The 19,948-nt window shown below is 42.9% G+C and overlaps 1 protein-coding gene across 4 annotated transcripts in view; it reads right to left on the bottom strand.

Annotated features, from left to right (window-relative positions):
- LOC144591950 (E3 ubiquitin-protein ligase RNF38) overlaps nt 1-19,948 on the bottom strand; it is a 129,831-nt gene that overhangs the window by 48,617 nt on the left and 61,266 nt on the right. For all 4 annotated transcript variants that reach the window (XM_078396006.1, XM_078396007.1, XM_078396008.1 and 1 more), the window contains one exon: nt 4,971-5,164. In XM_078396006.1, the coding sequence (XP_078252132.1) occupies nt 4,971-5,164 (194 nt within the window). The remainder of the gene's footprint in view (nt 1-4,970; nt 5,165-19,948) is intronic.

The following is a 19,948-nucleotide window of genomic DNA, read 5'->3' as shown; positions in this document are numbered from 1 at the left end:
GCAAAAAAACATTTATTCACCATGAACAGGATCTTGATTTGGCCTTTCTTTCATGGCAGTTACCTCCGCATAAACCTGGATCTATGCTTCTTTGCTATGTCTAAAACATTTGGCAGGCAATATTTGAGTTTTGTTGATTGCTGTGGTGTTAAATAATACTTTTTTAATAAGTTAAGCAAGAACAGGATTTAAAGCTTTAAGGGCAAGTGTTGCTTTAAATGGTGGTGGACATTGAATTTCACTGTATGTCATTGCTGGTTGCTCAGAACTGTCAGATTAAAAATTCTTTGAAGTAAAGAAATGTTATTTCTTTTCATACAGCGTCTAAAAAATGGCACCCTGCTCATCTTTGAAGATGAAAAAAAGTCAAGCAGAAATAGCTACATGTACTGAAGCAGAATTGTTCACTGATGAAAATGGCTGAATCATGCTGGCAGTTAGACAGTGGTGCTGTGGTGCACATCAATGAGTCAGGACTATTGCATATATGCACCACGGAGCAGAAGTATGGAATGCATGGAAGGTCAGATGCCGGCACACAAGTGCTCTCACTCCACATGTGGACTTACCATTGAGTATCAGGGCGTTCCATGCCTTACTAAATTGAGGGCCCCTATACGAGTCCAACACTAGCCTCTCACTAGCTTTATTCCAGTCACAGCAGGTAAGTCTAATGTTGTCCCATGTTCCCTGATTTTAATTTAGCATGTTTATTGGCCTTTCATATTTATTTTTCATTTTGCTGTATAGATAGCCTTTATAAATAAACGTATTATTAAAACTTTTTATTATGTTTAAATAAATTTCAAGTTTTTAAATATCTGCTAATTCTTTGACAGCATGTTAGTTTAGGTCTTCAGTGTGACTGTGGGGACAGAGCCTCAGAATACAACTGGAAAGCTGGCTAGCACTTGAGGCTGTGCCCCTAGTGGATGGCCATGGAACCAAGCATTATGGTGGCTGGAAGCTGTGTACGCATAAATAGTTTGTGTGTCTACATTGCCACTATTTTCCCATGTGGGTCTGGGGCATCACAGTGGGATATGGGAACAGAGTAGGGTGACAGATTAAATTGAACATAACCCGGTCCATTATTAAAAGTGCATCACAGTTCCTGTGACCACTACACCTGCGAGAACTGTGTCCGGGTGCAGCTCCTCAATGACCGAGTTAGGGAACTGGAGCAGCAGCTGGATGACCTGCAGTCCATCCGGGAAGACAAAAGCTTCTGGACATGACCTACAGTCAGATCGTTACTCCAAGAGTGCAGGAGGTGCGACGGGTAGGGACAGAAAGAAAGAGGATGAAGTAGGTGCAGGAGACCTCGGTGGAAGTTCCTCGGTGGAAGTTCTGGGAGCTGTCGGACCGGTCGGTGGCTCCAATCCTAGCGATGAGACTCGACTGGCGAGACCAACGTCGGGCAGAGTCATAGTGGTGGGTGACTCCATTCTCCGAGGTGCGGACAGGAGATTCTGTGGCGGCAGGCGAGACTCGAGGATGGTATGTTGCCTCCCTGGTGCCAGGGTCCAGGATGTCTCAGACCAACTTCAGAACATCCTCGAGAAGGAAGGTAAGTAGTTAGAAGTGGTTGTGCATGTAGGCACAAACGACGTCAGGAAGAAGAGGAAGGAGATTCTGCAATGTGAGTTTAGAGAGTTAGGAATATGGCTGAAAAGCAGGACTTCTAGGGTGGTTATCTCTGGATTGCTTCCAGTAGTGGGCAGGAACAGGGAGAGGGGATCTGAATGTGTGGCTGAGGGGCTGGTGCAGGGAGCAGGGATTTAGATTTATAGACCACTGGGATCTCTTCTGGGGTATGGGTGACCTGTACAAAAGGGACAGGTTACACCTTAACTGGAGGGGGTCCAACATTTTGGCAGGCAGGTTTGCTAGTGCTACACGGGTGGGTTTAAATGAAATAGCAGGGGGAGGGATTGACAAATTTGGAGTATAAGGATTGAGTTAAAGGGGAAGAGAGTACAGGAAAAGTTACGAAAGACATTCGAATTAATGGGATGGAAAGTTCAAGAAGGATTAAATGTAAATGTAAATGTAAAAAACCTTTATTGTCACTACACAAAGTACAGCGAAATTAAAGCAGTCCAGATGATGCAATCACACACAGCAGACAGTACAAAGGATAAACCTTTATCCATAACAAGCTGGGAACTGAATATTCAGGAGTATACGTCACATCGAAAAGACAGACAGCTGGGCAGAGGGGGTGGGGTAGTTCTGTTGGGAAGGAATGACATTCAGTCCCTTGCGAGGGGTGACATAGGATCAGAAGATGTAGTCACTGTGGATAGAACTGAAATTGTAAGGGTAAAAAGATCCAAATGGGAGTTATCTACAGGCCCCCAAACAGTAGCCTGGATATAGTGCAAGTTGCATCAGGAGTTAAAATTGGCATGTAACAAAGGTAATGGGAGATTTCAACATGCAGGTAGACTGGGAAAATCAGGTTGGTACTGGACCCCAAGGGAGTTTGTAGAGTGCCTCCGAGATGGATTCTTAGAGCAGCTGATACTGGAGCCTACCAGGGAGAAGGCAATTCTGGATTTAGTGTTGTGTAATGAACCGGAGTTGATAAGGGAACGCCAGGTAAAGGAACCATTAGGATGTAGTGGCCATAATATGATAAGTTTTAATCTGCAATTTGAGAGTGAGAAGGTAAAATCGGAAGTGTCAGTATTGCAGTTGAACAAAGGGGACTATGGAAGTGTGAGGGAGGAGCTATCAAAGTTGACTGGAAAGGAACCCTAGCAGGGATGATGGTGGAACAACAATGGCAGGTATTTCTGGGAATAACCTATAAGATGCAGGATCATTTCATTCCAAAGAGGAAGAAAGATTCCAAGGGGAGGAAGAGGCGACCGTGGCTGTCAAGGGAAGTCAAGGACAGTATAAAAATAAAAGAGAAGACGTATAACATAGCAAAGATGAGCGGGAAGCCAGAGGATTGGGAAACTTAAAGATCAACAGAAGGTTACTAAAAAGGCAATACGGGGAGAAAAGATGAAGTACGAAGGTAAACTAGCCAAGAATATAAAGGAGGATAGTAAAAGCTTCTTTAGGTATGTGAAGAGGAAAAAATTTGTTAATATAAATGTGGGTTTCCTTGACAACAGAAACAGGTGAATTTATTAAGGGGGAACAAGGAAATGGCAGACGAGTTGAACAGGTACTTTGGTTCTGTCTTCACTAAGGAAGACACAAACAATCTCCCAGATGTACTAGGGGACAGAGGACCTAGGGTGACGGAGGAACTGAAGGAAATTCACATTAGTCAGGAAATGGTGTTGGGTTGATTGATGGGACTGAAGGCTGATAAATCCCCAGGGCCTGATGGTCTGCATCCCAGGGAACTTGAGGAGGTGGCTCTAGAAATTGTGGACGCAATGGTGATCATTTTCCAATGTTTTATAGATTCTGGATCAGTTCCTGTGGATTGGAAGGTAGCTAATGTTATCCTACTTTTTCAGAAAGGAGGGAGAGAGAAAGCAGGGAATGAGGCAATTAGCCTGACATCAGTGGTGGAAAAGATGCTGGAGTCGATTAATAAAGATGTTATAGCAGCGCATTTGGATAGCAGTAACAAGTCAGCATGGATTTACAAAGGGGAAATCATGCTTGATTAATCTGGAATTTTTTGAGGATGTAACAAGTAAAATGGACAAGGGAGTGTCAGTGGATGTAGTGTACCTGAACTTTCAGAAAGCCTTTGATAAGGTACTACACAGGAGATTAGTGGGCAAAATTAGAGCACATGGTATGGTATTGACATGGATAGAAAATTGGGTGGCAGACAGGAAACAAAGAGTAGGGATTAACGGGTCCCTTTCAGAATGGTAGGCAGTGACTAGTGGGGTGCCGCAAGGCTCGGTGCTGGGACCGCAGCTATTTACAATATACATTAATAATTTAGATGGAATTAAAAGTAACATTTGCAAATTTGCAGATGACACAAAGCTGGGTGGCAGTGTGAACTGTGAAGGGGATGCTGTGAGGATGCAGGGTGACGGACTTGTTGGGTGAGTGGGCAGATGCCTGGCAGATGCAATACAACGTGGATAAATGTGAGGTTATCCACTTTAGTGGCAAGAACAGGAAGGCAGATTATTATCTGAATGGTGTCAGGTTAGGAAAAGGGGAAGTACAATGAGACCTGGGTATCCTAGTACATCAGTCACTGAAAGTAAGCATGCAGGTACAGCAGGCAATGAAGAAAGCTAATGGCATGTTGCCCTTCATAACGAGAGGAGTTGCGTATAGGAGCAAGAGGTCCTTCTGCGGTTGTACAGGGCCCTGGTGAGACCACACCTGAAGTATTGTGTGCAGTTTTGGTCTCCTAATTTGAGGAAGGACATTCTTGCTAATGAGGAAGTGTAGCGTAGGTTCACAAGGTTAATTCCCGGGATGGCAGGACTGGAAGAATGGGTCGACTGGGCTTGTATTCACTGGAATTTAGAAGGATGAGAGGGGATCTTATAGGAACATATAAAATTATTAAGCGATTGGACACACTAGATGCAGGAAACATGTCCCCAATGTTGGGGGGGTCCAGAACCAGGGGCCACAGTTTAAGAATAAGTAGTAGACCATTTAGAACTGAGATGAGGAAATACCTTTTCACCCAGAGTTGTGAATTTGTGGATTTCTCTGCCTCAGCAACGGCAGTGGAGGCCGATTCACTGGATGCATTCAAAAGAAAGTTAGATAAAGCTCTTAGGGCTAGTGGAATCAAGGGGTATGGGGAGAAGGCAGGAACGGGATACTGATTGTGGATGATCAGCCATGATCACTTTGAATGGCTGTACTGGCTCGAAGGGCCAAATGGCCTACTCCTGCACCTATTATCTATGTATCTATGTAAAAAAGTTTTTATTTAAGGCAGTAGGATCTAAACAATTTTTTTTTAAATGCCAAATATAAATACCACTTCACAATCACGAGTTGTAACAATTTACCTTCTCCTACTACGTGAAGGTGTATTGCATCTTTCCCCTGAGAAGTGATGGTGATTTGGTCGAGCTGAGGGAGGCCGCCTATTTGAAGTCATCTCCCATGGTCGCATTGGTGGTGATGGGGCAGGAGATACCGGTGCGTATTCAAAAAACGAATGAGAGAGGCGCTGGCGCTTAGGGCTTGGGCTTTCTTCACTCTGTTATCCACAAGGAAACAAGACATTTATTACTCATTAGATACGCAACATCGCATTCAAAATACAGCAATATAATTTTTAGAATATGGAGATATGATGCCAATAAAACAGAAGAGTTCAGCACAGGGACAGACTCCACCCCCAACCCTGGCAGCCCATTCCAGGCACCCACCATTCTCTGTATAAAAAAAACCGCCTCACACATTCCATTAAACTTTGGTTCTCTCATCTTAAAGTTTCATATTTCCACCCAGAAAAAGATTCTGATTGTCATGATTTTATCATTATTTATGCTTCTCATGATTTTATTTATTTATTTCTGTCAGGTCTTTTCAACCACACAAATGACTCATACAAAAGAAATGTAGATACTGGATATTTCAAATAAAAATAAAAAGTGGCGGGTCCACTCAGTGGGTCAGGTAGCAGAGTCAAGAAGAAAGCAAACCCAGAATTGCCAGCAAGAGTGAATGCCACTTGCACACAGTTCAATGCAAAACTGAGTAACTGCAATGCACAGAAGCCACTGGGTGTGCATAAATAATTTAAATCAGCACGCAGTGCACAATTGAAAACATTGTTGCAAAACTGAAGAGTTTAAAACAGTGCATTCTCAAATAGCAGATCTTAATGAAAGAGTGAAAGACTGCTGAATTGAAAGGACAGTATATCAGGACCCATTCTGGGGACACTGGTGCTCCGCAAGGATGCATTCTCAGCCCCTTTCTCTAGTCCTTGACTGTGCAGCCATGTATAAATCTAGTACAATTTACAAATTCGCAGACAACACCACCATTGTAGTCCGGATATCAAGCAATGATGAGTCGAAGTACAGGAAGGAGAAAGAGAAGCTCGTGTCCTGGTGTCGAGACAACTTTCTCTCAATGTCAGCAAGACTAAAGAGATAGTGATCGGCTTCAGGAAGCGAAGCGGTGTACATATCCCAGTTTGCATTGACGGCGCTGAAGTAGAGATGGTTGAAAACTTCAAATTCATTAGAGTAAATATCACAAATTACTTCTCCTGGACCATTGAAGCAATGACCAAGAAAGCACACCACCAGCTCCACTGCCTTAGAAGGCTTACAAAGTTTGGGATGTCCCCAACAACCCTCACCAATTTCTACAGATGCACCATAGAAAGCATTTTATCGGAATGCATCACAGCTTGGTTTGGGAGCAGCTCCATCTAAGACCGCAAGAAATTGCAGCGAATTGTGGCCGCAGCCCAGACCATCACACAAACCAACCTCCCTTCCATTGACTCCATTTATACCTCACACTGCCTCGGCAAGGTCAGCAGCATAATCAAGGACGAGTCGCACCTTGGCCACTCTCTCTTCTCCACTCTCCCATCGGGCAAAAGGTATAGAAGTGTGAAAACGCACACCTCCAGATTCAGGGACAGTTTCTTCCCAGCTGTTATCATGCAACTGAACCATCCTACCGCTACCAAAGAGCAGTCCTGAACTACTATCTACCTCATCCGGGACCCTCGGACTATCTTTCATCGGACTTTACTGGCATTAGTTTGCACTAAATGTCATTCCCTTATCACGTATCAGTACACTGTGAATGAACGATTGTAATCATGTAATGTTTTTCAGCTGGTTGGTTTGCAAGCAACAAAAGCTTTTCACTGCACCTCTGTACACGTGACAATAAACTAAAACTGAACTGAGACTATTGAATCAAACAATGGAATTTAAACCATTGGAGCACTTTTGCCAGTCTTTCCATTTAAAACTGAACCAGAAGTAAATGGAATCAAAAGGGATATGGTTGTGGTCATTGGAGTTCAATCACCCAGACCCATCAGCCACTTCATCCCAACATACGATCACTGAATCAATGCTGGCAGAGGTGATGGTTGAGACACTAGATACATTAACAACTGATAGCTTGGAGGTATGATTAAAAAGTCAGCTACATTTTGAATAAATTGCCAAATTTACTCTCAAGTTCAAAGAGAGTAAAGCCGAACATAGCAGCAATAGACTAGTAGTTTAAACTTAGTTGTGTGAAAGCTTTTAGAAATTTTGATCCAAGACAGGATCCATAATCACCTGAAGGAAAATGGGTCAACTATGACATGGCAGCATGGATTTGTTAAGAGACAGTTGTATTTAATCAATTTGATAAAAAAATTGAAAATTTACTAGATAGAATTAATGCAGTGAAGGTGGAATACATGGAGATCCTGAATGCTTTTGATAAGTTGCTATACGAGGCTTATCAGCAAAGTTAAAGTACATAGATTAAGATGACATTTATACCCTGGATACGAAGTTGGTTAAGTAACAGACAAAAGAATAGTGGTAAATGGTTGCTAGACTAATGTGTAGAAAAAAAGGCTGCAGATGCTGGTATAAATCAAAGGTAGACACAAAATGCTGGAGTAACTCAGCGGGTCAGGCAGCATCTTGGGAGAGAAGGAATGGGTGACGTTTCGGGTCTGAAGAAGGGTCTCGATCCGAAACGTCACCCATTCCTTCTCTCCTGAGATGCTGCCTGACCCGCTGAATTACTCCAACATTTTGTGTCTACCTGGTATTCAGACTAAAGTAAGGTGAACAGAGGCATTAATACTATCAACGCTTTTCTTGATCTATATAAATAATCTAGACTTGGGGATGCAATACAAGATTTCTGCATGAGAATCCAATTCTTATGAACTTGAAGTCCTTTGTTGATCCTTTTATTCATGTGAAGTCAATAACCCTGTTTATCTGCATTTGAATCTAAACAATATTATGGCCTGAAAGTTACCTGCAGATAAGGTTTTTTAAACAGGAGTAGGATTAGACCATTTAGCTCCTCAATCTTATCATTTTAAAATGTATTAATTTCATCTGCACAGCTTACATTCCATTTGTGTCCTTATCAAACTAACTCATGTGGCTTTCTCACTATTTAGTTAATTTACAAATACTAGATCCCCGAGATTTGTAAACTACCTATATGATATCTTTGCGTCCAATAGAAAAACCAGAAGTAATTGCAAAATTTGTTTGCTAGTATATATACATGAATCTGAGAATTTAACAGATCAGTGGGCCAGAAACAAAATCTGAGTACTTTGTAAAACTTATTAGACTTATTAGATTGACTCTTCAGGAGAAAGTGAATTATTGAAAGATATTTTTAACACATACTAAAGACAAATCATAGTTTAGGAGACTGTAGGGTGATCTTTAGAGGTGTATAACATCATGAGAGGGATAGGGTGAATGCACAAAGTGTTTTCCACAGGGTTGGGAAATCAAGAACAAGAGGGCATGGTTTAAGGTGAGAGGGGAAGATTTAATTGTAACCTGAAGGACAACTTTTTGCACACAGAGAGTGGACCATTATTAGAAGTGTCAGAAGAAATGGATGAGGCAGGTACAATATTTAACAGATATTTGAACAGGTACATGGATAGGAAAAATCTACAGGTATATGAATCAAAAGCAGGCAAATTGGACTAGCTTTACTGGACATTATGGTTGGCATAGGCTGTAAGGCCTTGCTTCAATGCTGTATAGCTCTATGACATCCAATTGCCCCGTTCCAAAACAAAAATCCTGTATCTAATCAAGAAGTTCTCCAGTGTATATTTATAATTGTATGTTTAACTAATTAAGATTTCAATAAAGCCAATTTGTTCTTGGCAGTGGGATTAAATGAGTGCATAATGTTGAAACTGCAGCTCACACCAGCCGAGACTTGCATTGTAGCATGTGGTCCTGGTTGCACATCCAATTTCAACAAATATAAGTTTAACTCTCAAAGGTTTCAATTAATTTTTTCCAAAGTATTTACTATTTCCTTGTGGTGCAATTGAAAACCATATATCTGCTTTTTGGCACTGAAACAATTTGAAGAGCCAGTTTCAAATCTTATCTCTCCAGTGCTAATGAGTGATCAGGAGCTATGAGAGCATGTATCCACTCCGAATTACACTTTGTACTTTCACGTTAAAAAAAATCAGCTTTTCCTTCATCTGGACTAAATACCACGTTGCTTTGCTGCTTTTTCACTCCAGGGACTCCAGCATTGCATGAATATACCAGTAGGTTAGCTAAAGTATAAATTAGCCCTGTGTGCAAGGACGTGGCAAAGGAATTATAGAAGGGAATGGGACTTATAGGATTGCTCTGTTGGGAGCAAAAAAAGCCACAAGATAGCTTTGCAGATAAGGTAAAGGAGAATATCAAGAGATTCTACAACAAGAGATTCTACAAGTGAACTAAGACCAAAGGGGTAACCAGAAAAAAAAGCATCCCTCAAGATTTCTGGATTCTCTCCCCATTTAGAAAATAATCCAAGCCTTTATGCCAAAATGCATAACTCCACCCTTTGCTACACTATATTCCATCTGCCACTTCTCTGCTCACTCTCCCAACCTGTCCTAGTCCTTCTGCAGAGTCCCTGCTTTCTCTACACTCTACACAAATTGGCCACAAAGCCTTCAATCCCCTCGTCCAAATCATTAATATACAACGTGAAGAGTAGCGGCCCCAGCACCGACTCCTGCTGAACTCCGCTAGTCACTGGCAGGCAACCAGAAAAAGCCTCCTTTATCACCACTCTCTGTCTTCTGCCATCCAGCCAACCTGCTATCCATACTAATATTTGTCTTTTGATACCGCAGGCTCTCATCTTCCTTAGCAGCCTCACATGTGGCACCTTATCAAAGGCTTTCTGAAAAATCTAGGTATATAACATCGACTGACTCTCCTTTGTCTGTTCTGCTATTTACTTCTTCAAAGAATTCCAGAAAATTTGTCAAGCAAGACCTCCCCTTCACAATGCCATGTTGACCGGCCTATTTTGTCGTGAACTTCTAAGTAATCCGTAACCTCATCCTTTATAATGGACTCTAAAATCTTACCAACCACCGGTCAGGCCAACCTGTCTATAGTTCCCACTATTCTGCTTTGCTCCCTTCTTGTACAGCGGAGTAATATTGGCAATTTTCCAATCATCTGGGACCTCTCCTGTCTCTAGTGATTTTTGAAATATCACTGTCAATGCCTCCACAATCTCTAAAGCCACCTCTTTCAAAACCTAGGGTGTAGTCCATCTGGTCCAGGTGACTTATCCACCTTCAGCCCTTTCAGCTTCCCAAGCACCTAGTAATAGCCTCTCCACTAACTTCCACTCCGACTCTCTTGAATTTCAGGCACGTTGCTTCCACTGTGAAGACTGATGCAAAAATTATTATTCAACTCCTCTGCCATTTCTTTATTCCCCATCATCACTTCTCCTGCATCATTCTCCCGCGGCCCAACTTCTACTCTTGCCTCTTTCTTACTCTTTACATAACTGAATAAATTTTTGCTATCCTCTTTTATATTATTGGCTAGCTTACCTTCGTATTTCATCTTTCTCTCCCCATATTGCCTTTTTAGTTACCGACTGTTGTTCTTTAAAAGCTTCCCAATCCTCTGGCTTCCTGCTAATCTTTGCTATGTTCTACCCTTCTCTTTTAGTTTTATACTGTCCTTGACTTTCCTTGTCAGCCAGGGTTGCCTCTTTCTCCCCCTAGAATATTTCTTCCTCTTTGGAATGAAAAGATCCCGCATTTTCTGGATTATTCCCAGAAATTCCTGCCATTCTGTTCCACCGTCACCCCTGTTCGGGTCCTTTTCCAGTCAACTTTGGCCAGCTCCTCCCTCATGCCTCTGTAGTTCCCTTCCGCTCAGCTGCAATACCGACACATTTGATTTCAAAATCATGTATAAAGTATAATAAAACGGTGTGTAAATGTATCATGTATAATAAAACAAAGTATAAAATCATGAGAGGAATAGATCGAGTAGATGCACTCTTGTCCAAAGTAGGTGTATCGAAGACTAGAGGACATAGGTTTAAGGTGAAGGGGAAAAGATTTAATAGGACTATGAGGGATTACTTTTTCACACAAAGGGTGGTGGGCGTATGGAACAAGCTGCCAGAGGAGGTAATTGAGGCAGGAACTATCCCAACTTTTAAGAAGCAGTTGGACTGGTACATGGAGAGGACAGGTTTGGAGGGATATGGACCAAGTGCACGGCAGGTGGAACTTGTGCAACTGGGACATGTTGTGGCAAGTTGGGCCGAAGGGCCTGTTTCCACACTGTATAGAAACATAGAAAATAGGTGCAGGAGTAGGCCATTTGGTCCTTTGAGCCAGCACCGTCATTCAATATTATCATGGCTGATCATCCAAAATCAGTACCCCATTCCTGCTTTCTCCTCGTATTCCTTGATTCCTTTAGCCCAAAGAGCTAACTCTCACTTGAATACATCCAGTGCTTTCTGTGGCAGAGAATTGCACAAATTCACAACTCTGTGTGAAAAAGTTTTTCCTCGTACCCCTTATTCTTAAACTGTGACCCCTGGTTCTGGACTCCCCCAACATTGGGAAAATCTTTCTTCTACTCACTCTATGACTCTATTACTCTAATATTTCTTATCTGTATTTACCGTGGAGAATGTCGTGGAAGCCAAGAAGGAAAATGAAAAATGATGTATCGGAACACTCCAAAGACGTACAGGTATGTAGGTTAATTGGCTGGGTAAATGTAAAAATTATCCCTAGTGGGTGTAGGATAGTGTTAATGTACGGGGATCGCTGGGCGGCACGGACTTGGTGGGCCGAAAAGGCCTGTTTCCGGCTGTATATATATGATATGATATGATATATGATATCCACATTACAAAAGGTGCTGGCGGCCTTCAGACATTAAAGTAGTTAAATCTCAGGGCCTGATCAAGTGCATCTTAGGACATTTTGGGAAGCTAGGGAAGAAATTACAGAACCTTGGCAAACATACTTGTGCAATCTTTACTCCGAAGTGACAAAACAGCTGATCATTCTGGAACTGACAGTGCCCTGGGAAGAGCGTACTGAAGAAGCTAATGAGAGGAAACGGGCAAAGTACCAGGAACTGGTGGAGATGTGCCAGGACAGAGGCTGGAAGACATTTCGATGAACCCATAGAGGTGGGCTGTAGACGCTTTGCAGGATGCTCACTCTGCAAAGTCCTCAACCAATTGGGCATTACGGGGCTGGCAAAGAAGAGGGCCATTCAATCCGCAAGCGAAGCCGCAGAGAAAGCCACTAGATGGCTTTGGATTAAGAGGGCTGATCCGTGGGCGGTTGCTGCTGAGACGCAAGTCGGGGCTGATCAACCCCGGCTGGGTCATCTGGGCGAGGGTGCCTGATGTTGTGAGACCCGAAACACCCGATGACCCCAGGTCACATCACTGAGGATGCGTCCCAGCGCATCCAGAAGATGTATCTTTCACAGCCACAGGTGAGGTACTGGAAGACTGCAGGATGCCTAATGTTATGCCTTTATTTAAGAAGGGTTGCAAGGACAAGCCTGGGAACTACAGGCTGGTGAGCCTAACATCAATGGTGGGATAGTTACTGGGGGGAATTCATTCAGAGAGACAGGATCTATAAGCTTTTGGAATGGCATAGACTGATTAGAAATAGGCGGCATGATTTTGTGCATGAGCAATCTTGCCTCACAAGTTGAATTGAGTTATTTGCACAGGTGATAAAGAGGATTGACATGAGGGTCAGGTGATAAGACATAATCAACATGGACTTCAGCATTGTTCCCTGAAAGTGGCAACACAGGTATTATTTTATTACTATCACATGCACTAAGATACAGTGAAAAACGTTATTTGCATACTACCCAGTCAAGTCTTACTATGTGTAAAACAGCCAGTGCTATGAGTCATACACAAGCACAATAAGTAGTGCAAATTAAAAATAAGACTGCAGAATATAGTGTTACAGTATTACTTTGTTACAATTACAGAGAAAATGCAGATAAAAAAAAACAGAAGGTCTGCAATGTGGTAGGTAAGGAGATTGGGAGCAAATCAAAGCGAGGATTGCTGAATAGTCTGAGAACAGCAGAGAAGTTGTTCCTGAATCTGGCAGTATGCGCTTTCAAGCTTTTGTATCTTTGGCCCGAGGTAAAGGGGAGAAAAGAGAATGACCAGGGTAAAAATGATCTGTAGATGTTGGTAAGAATCGTTGGAGACATGCTGAATTTCCTTACTCATCTGAGGCTATGGTGCTTTCTTGGTCTTGGACAAAATGTTGGCGATATTTATGCCTAGGATTTTGAAGCTCACAGCTTTCTCCACCTCGGCACCATTGATGCTGACTGGGCCATGTATGCCACCTTGTATCCCAAAGTCAATAACTAGCCCATTTGCCCTGCTGACAGAAAGGATGAGGTTGTTGTCTTGACACCATGTTACTGAGCTCCCATCACCTTTCTGTCCTCCATCTTGTCACCGTTCAAAATCCGGCCCACTATGGTGATGTCTTCTGCAAATTTGTAAATTAGGTTAAATCAAACTTTGGCTGCACAGTCCTGAGCATATAGGGAGTATAGTATGGGGCTGAAAATGCATCCTTGTGCTGTAATGAGAATTATCATGGAGGATGTTTTGTTGGCTATGCTCACCGATTGTGGTTTAGGGGGTCAGAAAATCGATGATCCTGCAGTAGAGGAGGTGCTGACTATGAAGTGCAGGACTTTGGAGTTGAGTTTATTTGGGAGTTTTGGTGGTGAAGGTGGACCTATAGTCAATACATAGACATCTGACATACGTATCTTTGTTATACAGATATTCCACAATGAGCTTAGGACAAGGGAGATGGCGTCTGCCATGGAATTGTTGCAATGGTAGAAATGTTGAGCAACAATGGATCAAGGCTGTCTGGGATGTTGTATTTCAAGTGCGCCAGGACCAGCCTCTCCAAGCACTTCAAGGTGGTGGATGTCAGAGCCATTGGATAGTTGTCATTAAAGATATCTTGTTTTTCTTTGGCACCGGGATGGGAGTGGTCTTAAAGTAGCTGGGAACCTCAGAATGGAGTAGGGAGAACAGACCTCCCAACATTTGATTTTACAAATTCAGAATTTTGATGTCCAAAATTCAGAATTTTACATCAAAATTCATAATATGGCGCGTAATGCAACTTTTCAGCAAAAAAGTATGCACGCCAAATGCGCGTACGCGTTGCGCTACATTCATGTGTGAAAAACGACTATTATTTCCAACAGTCTGTAGTTCTTGGACTACATGTACAATGGCAGGCCTATCATGAGTATATTCTACTATTATAAAAAGGTTATTGAACAGAAATACTTTTTACAACAAAGAAAAAATTGTTTTGTTTTGTTTTTTCTATTTTGCTTTTTCCCTACACATCCCAATTCTCTTGGTATTGAATAAAAGAACAATGGTCATAAAATGTATGACTAAGTTATGAAGAGTTTCATTTTAAAAACTGCACATACCTAATTTAATTGAAGACATACTTGCTCCAGTGATCTTCAACAGCATATCACAACGGTCCATGTCCCCCCCAACCCTACTCACTCTCAGGAAGGCCGATGTGACACGGCCAGTGTGGGTGCAGGTGCACCAGAGGCTTTTGGGGTGTGTGACATCATTCCACTGATCTTCTGTTGAAAGGAGCAATATATGCACTGAGTAGTATAAGAAAATAACTGCAGATGCTGGTACAAATTGATTTAAATACTCCAGATGCTGCCTGACCTGCTGAGTTACTCCCATGCTGCCTGACCTGCTGAGTTACTCCAGCATTTTGTGAATATATGCACTGAGGTTGTTGGGGAGGGATATATTGTTGCCAACGATATTGCTTGATTTCACTTTGTAACTTGGTTTTGCATGCAAGCCTTGCCACAAATCGACAGGTGTCTGTATGGTTATCCTGCCACCGAAGCTTGGTCCGGAACTCCCTCTTGGCATCCTTGATGGCTCTGCGAAGGTTCATGGTACTTTATTGTCACGTGTGCACTTCACAGTGAAGTTCATTTTGCATAAATCATACGTGCACGAGTCACCATATTTTGACGTCATTTACAAAAAGTCCACGGTCCACACGCTCAATGTACTGGAGTAGTTCTCAATCCAGGTAAGCCCCAGGCTGCTGCAGGGCCTCCTCTGTTGCCCTTGACCAGCTTTGCCCATGAACTGACATCACTTCAACAACATGCCATCCCAGGAATAAATCTGGTGAATCTTCATTTTACTCCCTCCATGCCCAATTCTTTGGGTGGGGAGACCCAATCTGTGTTCAATATTCCAGATACAGTCATGGAGTCATAGAGAACAAAAACAGGTCCTTCAGCCCACCACGTCTAGAGGCCAACCAGCAAGTGCCCATTTATATCAATGCCATTTACCAGCACCTTGTATGTAGCTTTGCAATTTAAATGCATATGGCACTACGTCAATGTTTCCATAGAATCAGAGATACAGCAACGAGCCTTTGCCCATTTGAGGGCCTACTAACTATCAACCAACCTATACACTATTCGTGCTTAATGCCATTTAAAAAGATTCTCCCCACATTCTCATTACTCACCCTGATTCTACCACTCCCCTACATAATTTTCAGTACCCATCTAACCTGCCAATCCACATGTCTAAAATGTGAGTGGAAGTCTGATCCCCCAAAGGAAACTCAGACGGTCAAAGAGAAAACATACAAATTTCACACGGACTACACCTAAGGTTAGAATTGCACCTGGGTTCCTGGCATTGTAAAGTGGCAGCTCCACCACATTGCTACACTGTGAGAGAACTTGCCTCCACCACTCATTAAAGCAGTGCATTTGAAAAAAAATATTCCACCAATCCCCTTCTGTCTATGCCGCCAGGGCAATCACATCCTTCCTATGCTATGGTGACCAGAACTATGCACAATACTCAAGCCATTGCTCTGCCGACTCTACTAATTGATCAATAACATCCAATAGCTTGAGACTCATTATCTACACCATCTGTAAACTTACTAATCATACCTGTTACATTCACATTCAAACAGTTAATGTATCACATAGGCTCTAAACAGTTTGATTATAAGATCGTAAGTGATTGGAGAACTTGGCCATTCAGCCCATCAGGTCTACTCCACTATTCAATCATGGCTGATCTATCTCTCCCTCGGAATCCCATTCTCCTGCCTTCTCCCCAAAACCTGACACCCGTCCAGACCGATAACACCTGATCAAGATGTCACTACATTCATATTCAAATTATTTTGCAATAAAGGTCAACATCCTCACTCCCTGCTGAGCATGCCTATTAACTTTCATAAACACAGCCACCCAAATGTCTCTGAACAATAACACCTTTCTATCACTGACCATTTAGAAATATTCTTCCTGCTTATTTTTCTATTGAAGTGAATGAACTCTCATTTGTTCACATTGTAGTCCATCTGCCATGTCCCAGATTGTTCCCATGTCCTGGTGATATCCTTCTGGAGCCTCTCTGCATTCTGCTCACAACCTACACTGCTGCCCAGTTCTATGTCCTTATCATGTCTCTACAATTACTACTATGTTATTTCATCATGTACATCCCTTGAAATACTTTACCATATTCAAGGTTCTGTGAAAATGTTTTGATGTTACCAAGATTACCCCACCATTGAGGTAAAGACATACTGACAAGTACTAATAAGTAAACAGTGACAGTTATACATAATGAACAGTTAGCATTAGAATGCAGAATTTTGCTTAATTCAGCAATCAGTACACAGGATAAGGTCCTGAAAAGTGTACTGTCAAAAACTCAGCTATATTTTTAAACAGTTGGATGGGTTGAAGTCAAACAGGAAATTATCAGGAGCTACTAGAATTCAATAATACGCATCAATCTCTGACTGTGAGACTTAATGGCATTCAGATACTTAGGAAACATGGGGGATAACCACTGCATGAACATCCAATTGAGAGTGATTCAGAGAAAGGAAGAGACGCTACTACTAAATGTCCATTTGTTTTCCCAGTGGGCTCTCACAAAACAATTGAAGTTTTCTCCGAGATCTTCGGTTTCCTCCCACACTCCAAAGACGTACAGGTATGTAGGTTAATTGGCTGGGTAAATGTAAAAATTGTCCCTAGTGGGTGTAGGATAGTGTTAATGTACGGGGATCACTGGGCGGCACGGACTTGGTGGGCCGAAAAGGCCTGTTTCCGGCTGTATATATATGATATGGTATGATATGAATGAATGAATCGATGCGGATAACTGTATTGAACATTTTAACTCAGTTTTGCAACAATCAAATGGAGCAGTGAAGGATTGAAATGTTACTCATTAAAATGTACATATAACTTCACCCATAAATTTATAACAGAACAATATACAGTAGTAAGGAGTTACTGAAGATGTTAACATTTATTTTTAAAAGATTAATTCTTTATAGCATGACTTGTTAGTCAGAAGATAACTTATGCAACATGTTTATTTATTAATTTCAGCAGTCAAATGTTGATGCTCTTGTTTGTTCACAGCAAATGCTGTGATCCAATTAATGACAAAAACAGTAAGGTTTCTAAATTCCAATGAATACAAGCCCAGTCGACCCATTCTTTCATCATATGTCAGTCCCGCCATCCCGGGAATTAACCTGGTGAACTTATGCTGCACTCCCTCAATAGCAATAATGTCCTTCCACAAATTAGGAGTCCTTCCTCAAATTAGGTACGGCCTTGGGAATGTCGTAGAACAAAGGTATCTAGGAGTGCAGGTACATAGTTCTCTGAAAGTGGCGTCACAGGTGGATAGGATAGTGAAAGTGGCTTTTGGCATGTTTGGCTTCATCAGTCAGGGTACTGAGTGCAGAAGTTGGGATGTGACGTTGCTATAGTACATGACGGTGGTGAGGCCGCATTTGGAGTATTGCGCTCAGTTTTGGTCCCTACTTATAGGGAAGGACATCATTAAGCTAAAAAAAGTGCAGAGAAGATTTACGAGAATATTGCCAAGATTCAAGAACCTGAGCTTCAGGGAAAGATTGGACAAACTCTGTCTGGAGCGTAGGAGACTGAAGAGTGACCTTATAGATGTGTATAAAATCATGAGGGGCATAGATAGGGTGAATGCATAGGGTTGGGAAATCAAGAACGAACGGGCAAAGATTTGAGGTGAGAGGGAAAGGATTAAATAGGAACCTGAGGGCAGGTTTTTCAAGCAGTGGTGAGTGCACGGTAGCGCAGCGGTAGAGTTGCTGCTTTACAGCGAATGCAGCGCCGGAGACACAGGTTCGATCCTGACTACGGGTGCTGCACTGTAAGGAGTTTGTACGTTCTCCCCGTGACCTGCGTGGGTTTTCTCCGAGATCTTCGGTTTCCTCCCACACTCCAAAGACGTACAGGTATGTAGGTTAATTGGCTGGGTAAATGTAAAAATTGTCCCTAGTGGGTGTAGGATAGTGTTAATGTACGGGGATCACTGGGCGGCACGGACTTGGAGGGCGGAAAAGGCCTGTTTCCGGCTGTAGATATATGATATGATATGATATATGGAACGAGCTGCCAGAGAAAGTAGTCGAGGCAGGCACATTGATAACATGTAAAAGTCATTTGGACAAGTACATGGATAGGAAAGGTTTAGAGGAATATGAGCCAAACACAGGCAAATGGGATCAGGTTAGATGGGACATAATGATCAGTGGTGGAACATTGACACAGTGGTAGAGTTCCTGCCCTACAGCACCAGAGACCGGGATTCGATCCTGACTCAATGCTGTGAACAGTGTTTGCACGTTCTCTCCGTGACCGCATGGGTGCTCTGGTTTCCTGGTGATGCTCTGCCAGGCCTGTATTGTAGCCATCTTTAGCATGATTTGCATACAGGGCAAACAGATCCACAGAGGATGCTATCTCTCTGGCTCTTCACACTGTCCTGATTCACCTGGAGAGACAGGGCACGTACATGAGGATGCTATTCATTGACTATAGCTCTGCCTTCAATATGGTCATCCCCACCAAGCTCACCACCAAACTCCACCAGCTAGGCCTCAGCTCGTCGTTATGCGACTGGATCCTGGACTTCATGCTGGAGCGACCTCAGGCAGTGAGAATGGGCCCGCACCTGTCCTCCACTATCACCCTGAGTACTGGCACACCACAGGGCTGTGTTCTGAGCCCCATGCTCTACTCCCTCTTCACACACGACTGTGTTCCTGCATTCGACACCAACACCATTGTCATGTTTGCAGATGACACAACGGTGATCGGACTGATCACCAACGGTGATGAAATAAACTACAGAGCGGGGGTGCAGAACCTGGCGGACTGGTGCTCTGATAACAACCTGTCCCTAAATACCACCAAGACCAAGGAGCTGATCATCAACTTCCGTAGGTCACACAACGGGGAATACGCTGAGCACTCACATTTTGGAGGACCTCACATAGTCCACTAACACCGCTGCACTGGTCAAAAAGGCGCAGCAACAACTGTTCTACCTAAGAACACTGAAAAAGTCTGGTCTACCCCAAAAGCTGCTGACGACCTTCTACCGCTGCACCATAGAGAACATCCTAACACATGGCATCCCTGTGTGGTATCTCAGCTGCACGGAGGCAGAGAGGAAAGCTCTTCAGCGGGTAGTCCATAGAGCTCAGAAGACTATCGGAACACAGCTACCAGCCTTGGAGGGGATCTACAACACACGATGCCTCAGAAAAGCCACCAGCATCCACAAAGACTCTTCACACCCCTGCAACAGTCTGTTCGAACTTCTACCATTGGGCAGACGATACAAGGCCTTCTATGCCCGCACCTCCAGACTCAGGAACAGCTTCATCCCCAGGGCCACAGCTGCTATGAACCGGTCCTGCTGAGCCGGATGGTCACATCGCACAGTGAACCGGCACAGATCTACTTGCACTTTATTCTGTTATTAAACTGTTCTAATTTGTTTCATTGGGTTGTTTAAATTAATACTGACC

Source organism: Rhinoraja longicauda, chromosome 3, assembly GCF_053455715.1.
Source record: "Rhinoraja longicauda isolate Sanriku21f chromosome 3, sRhiLon1.1, whole genome shotgun sequence".
In the NCBI taxonomy this organism is placed as follows: domain Eukaryota; kingdom Metazoa; phylum Chordata; class Chondrichthyes; order Rajiformes; family Arhynchobatidae; genus Rhinoraja; species Rhinoraja longicauda.
This window is presented reverse-complemented; position numbering and strand designations above follow the sequence as displayed.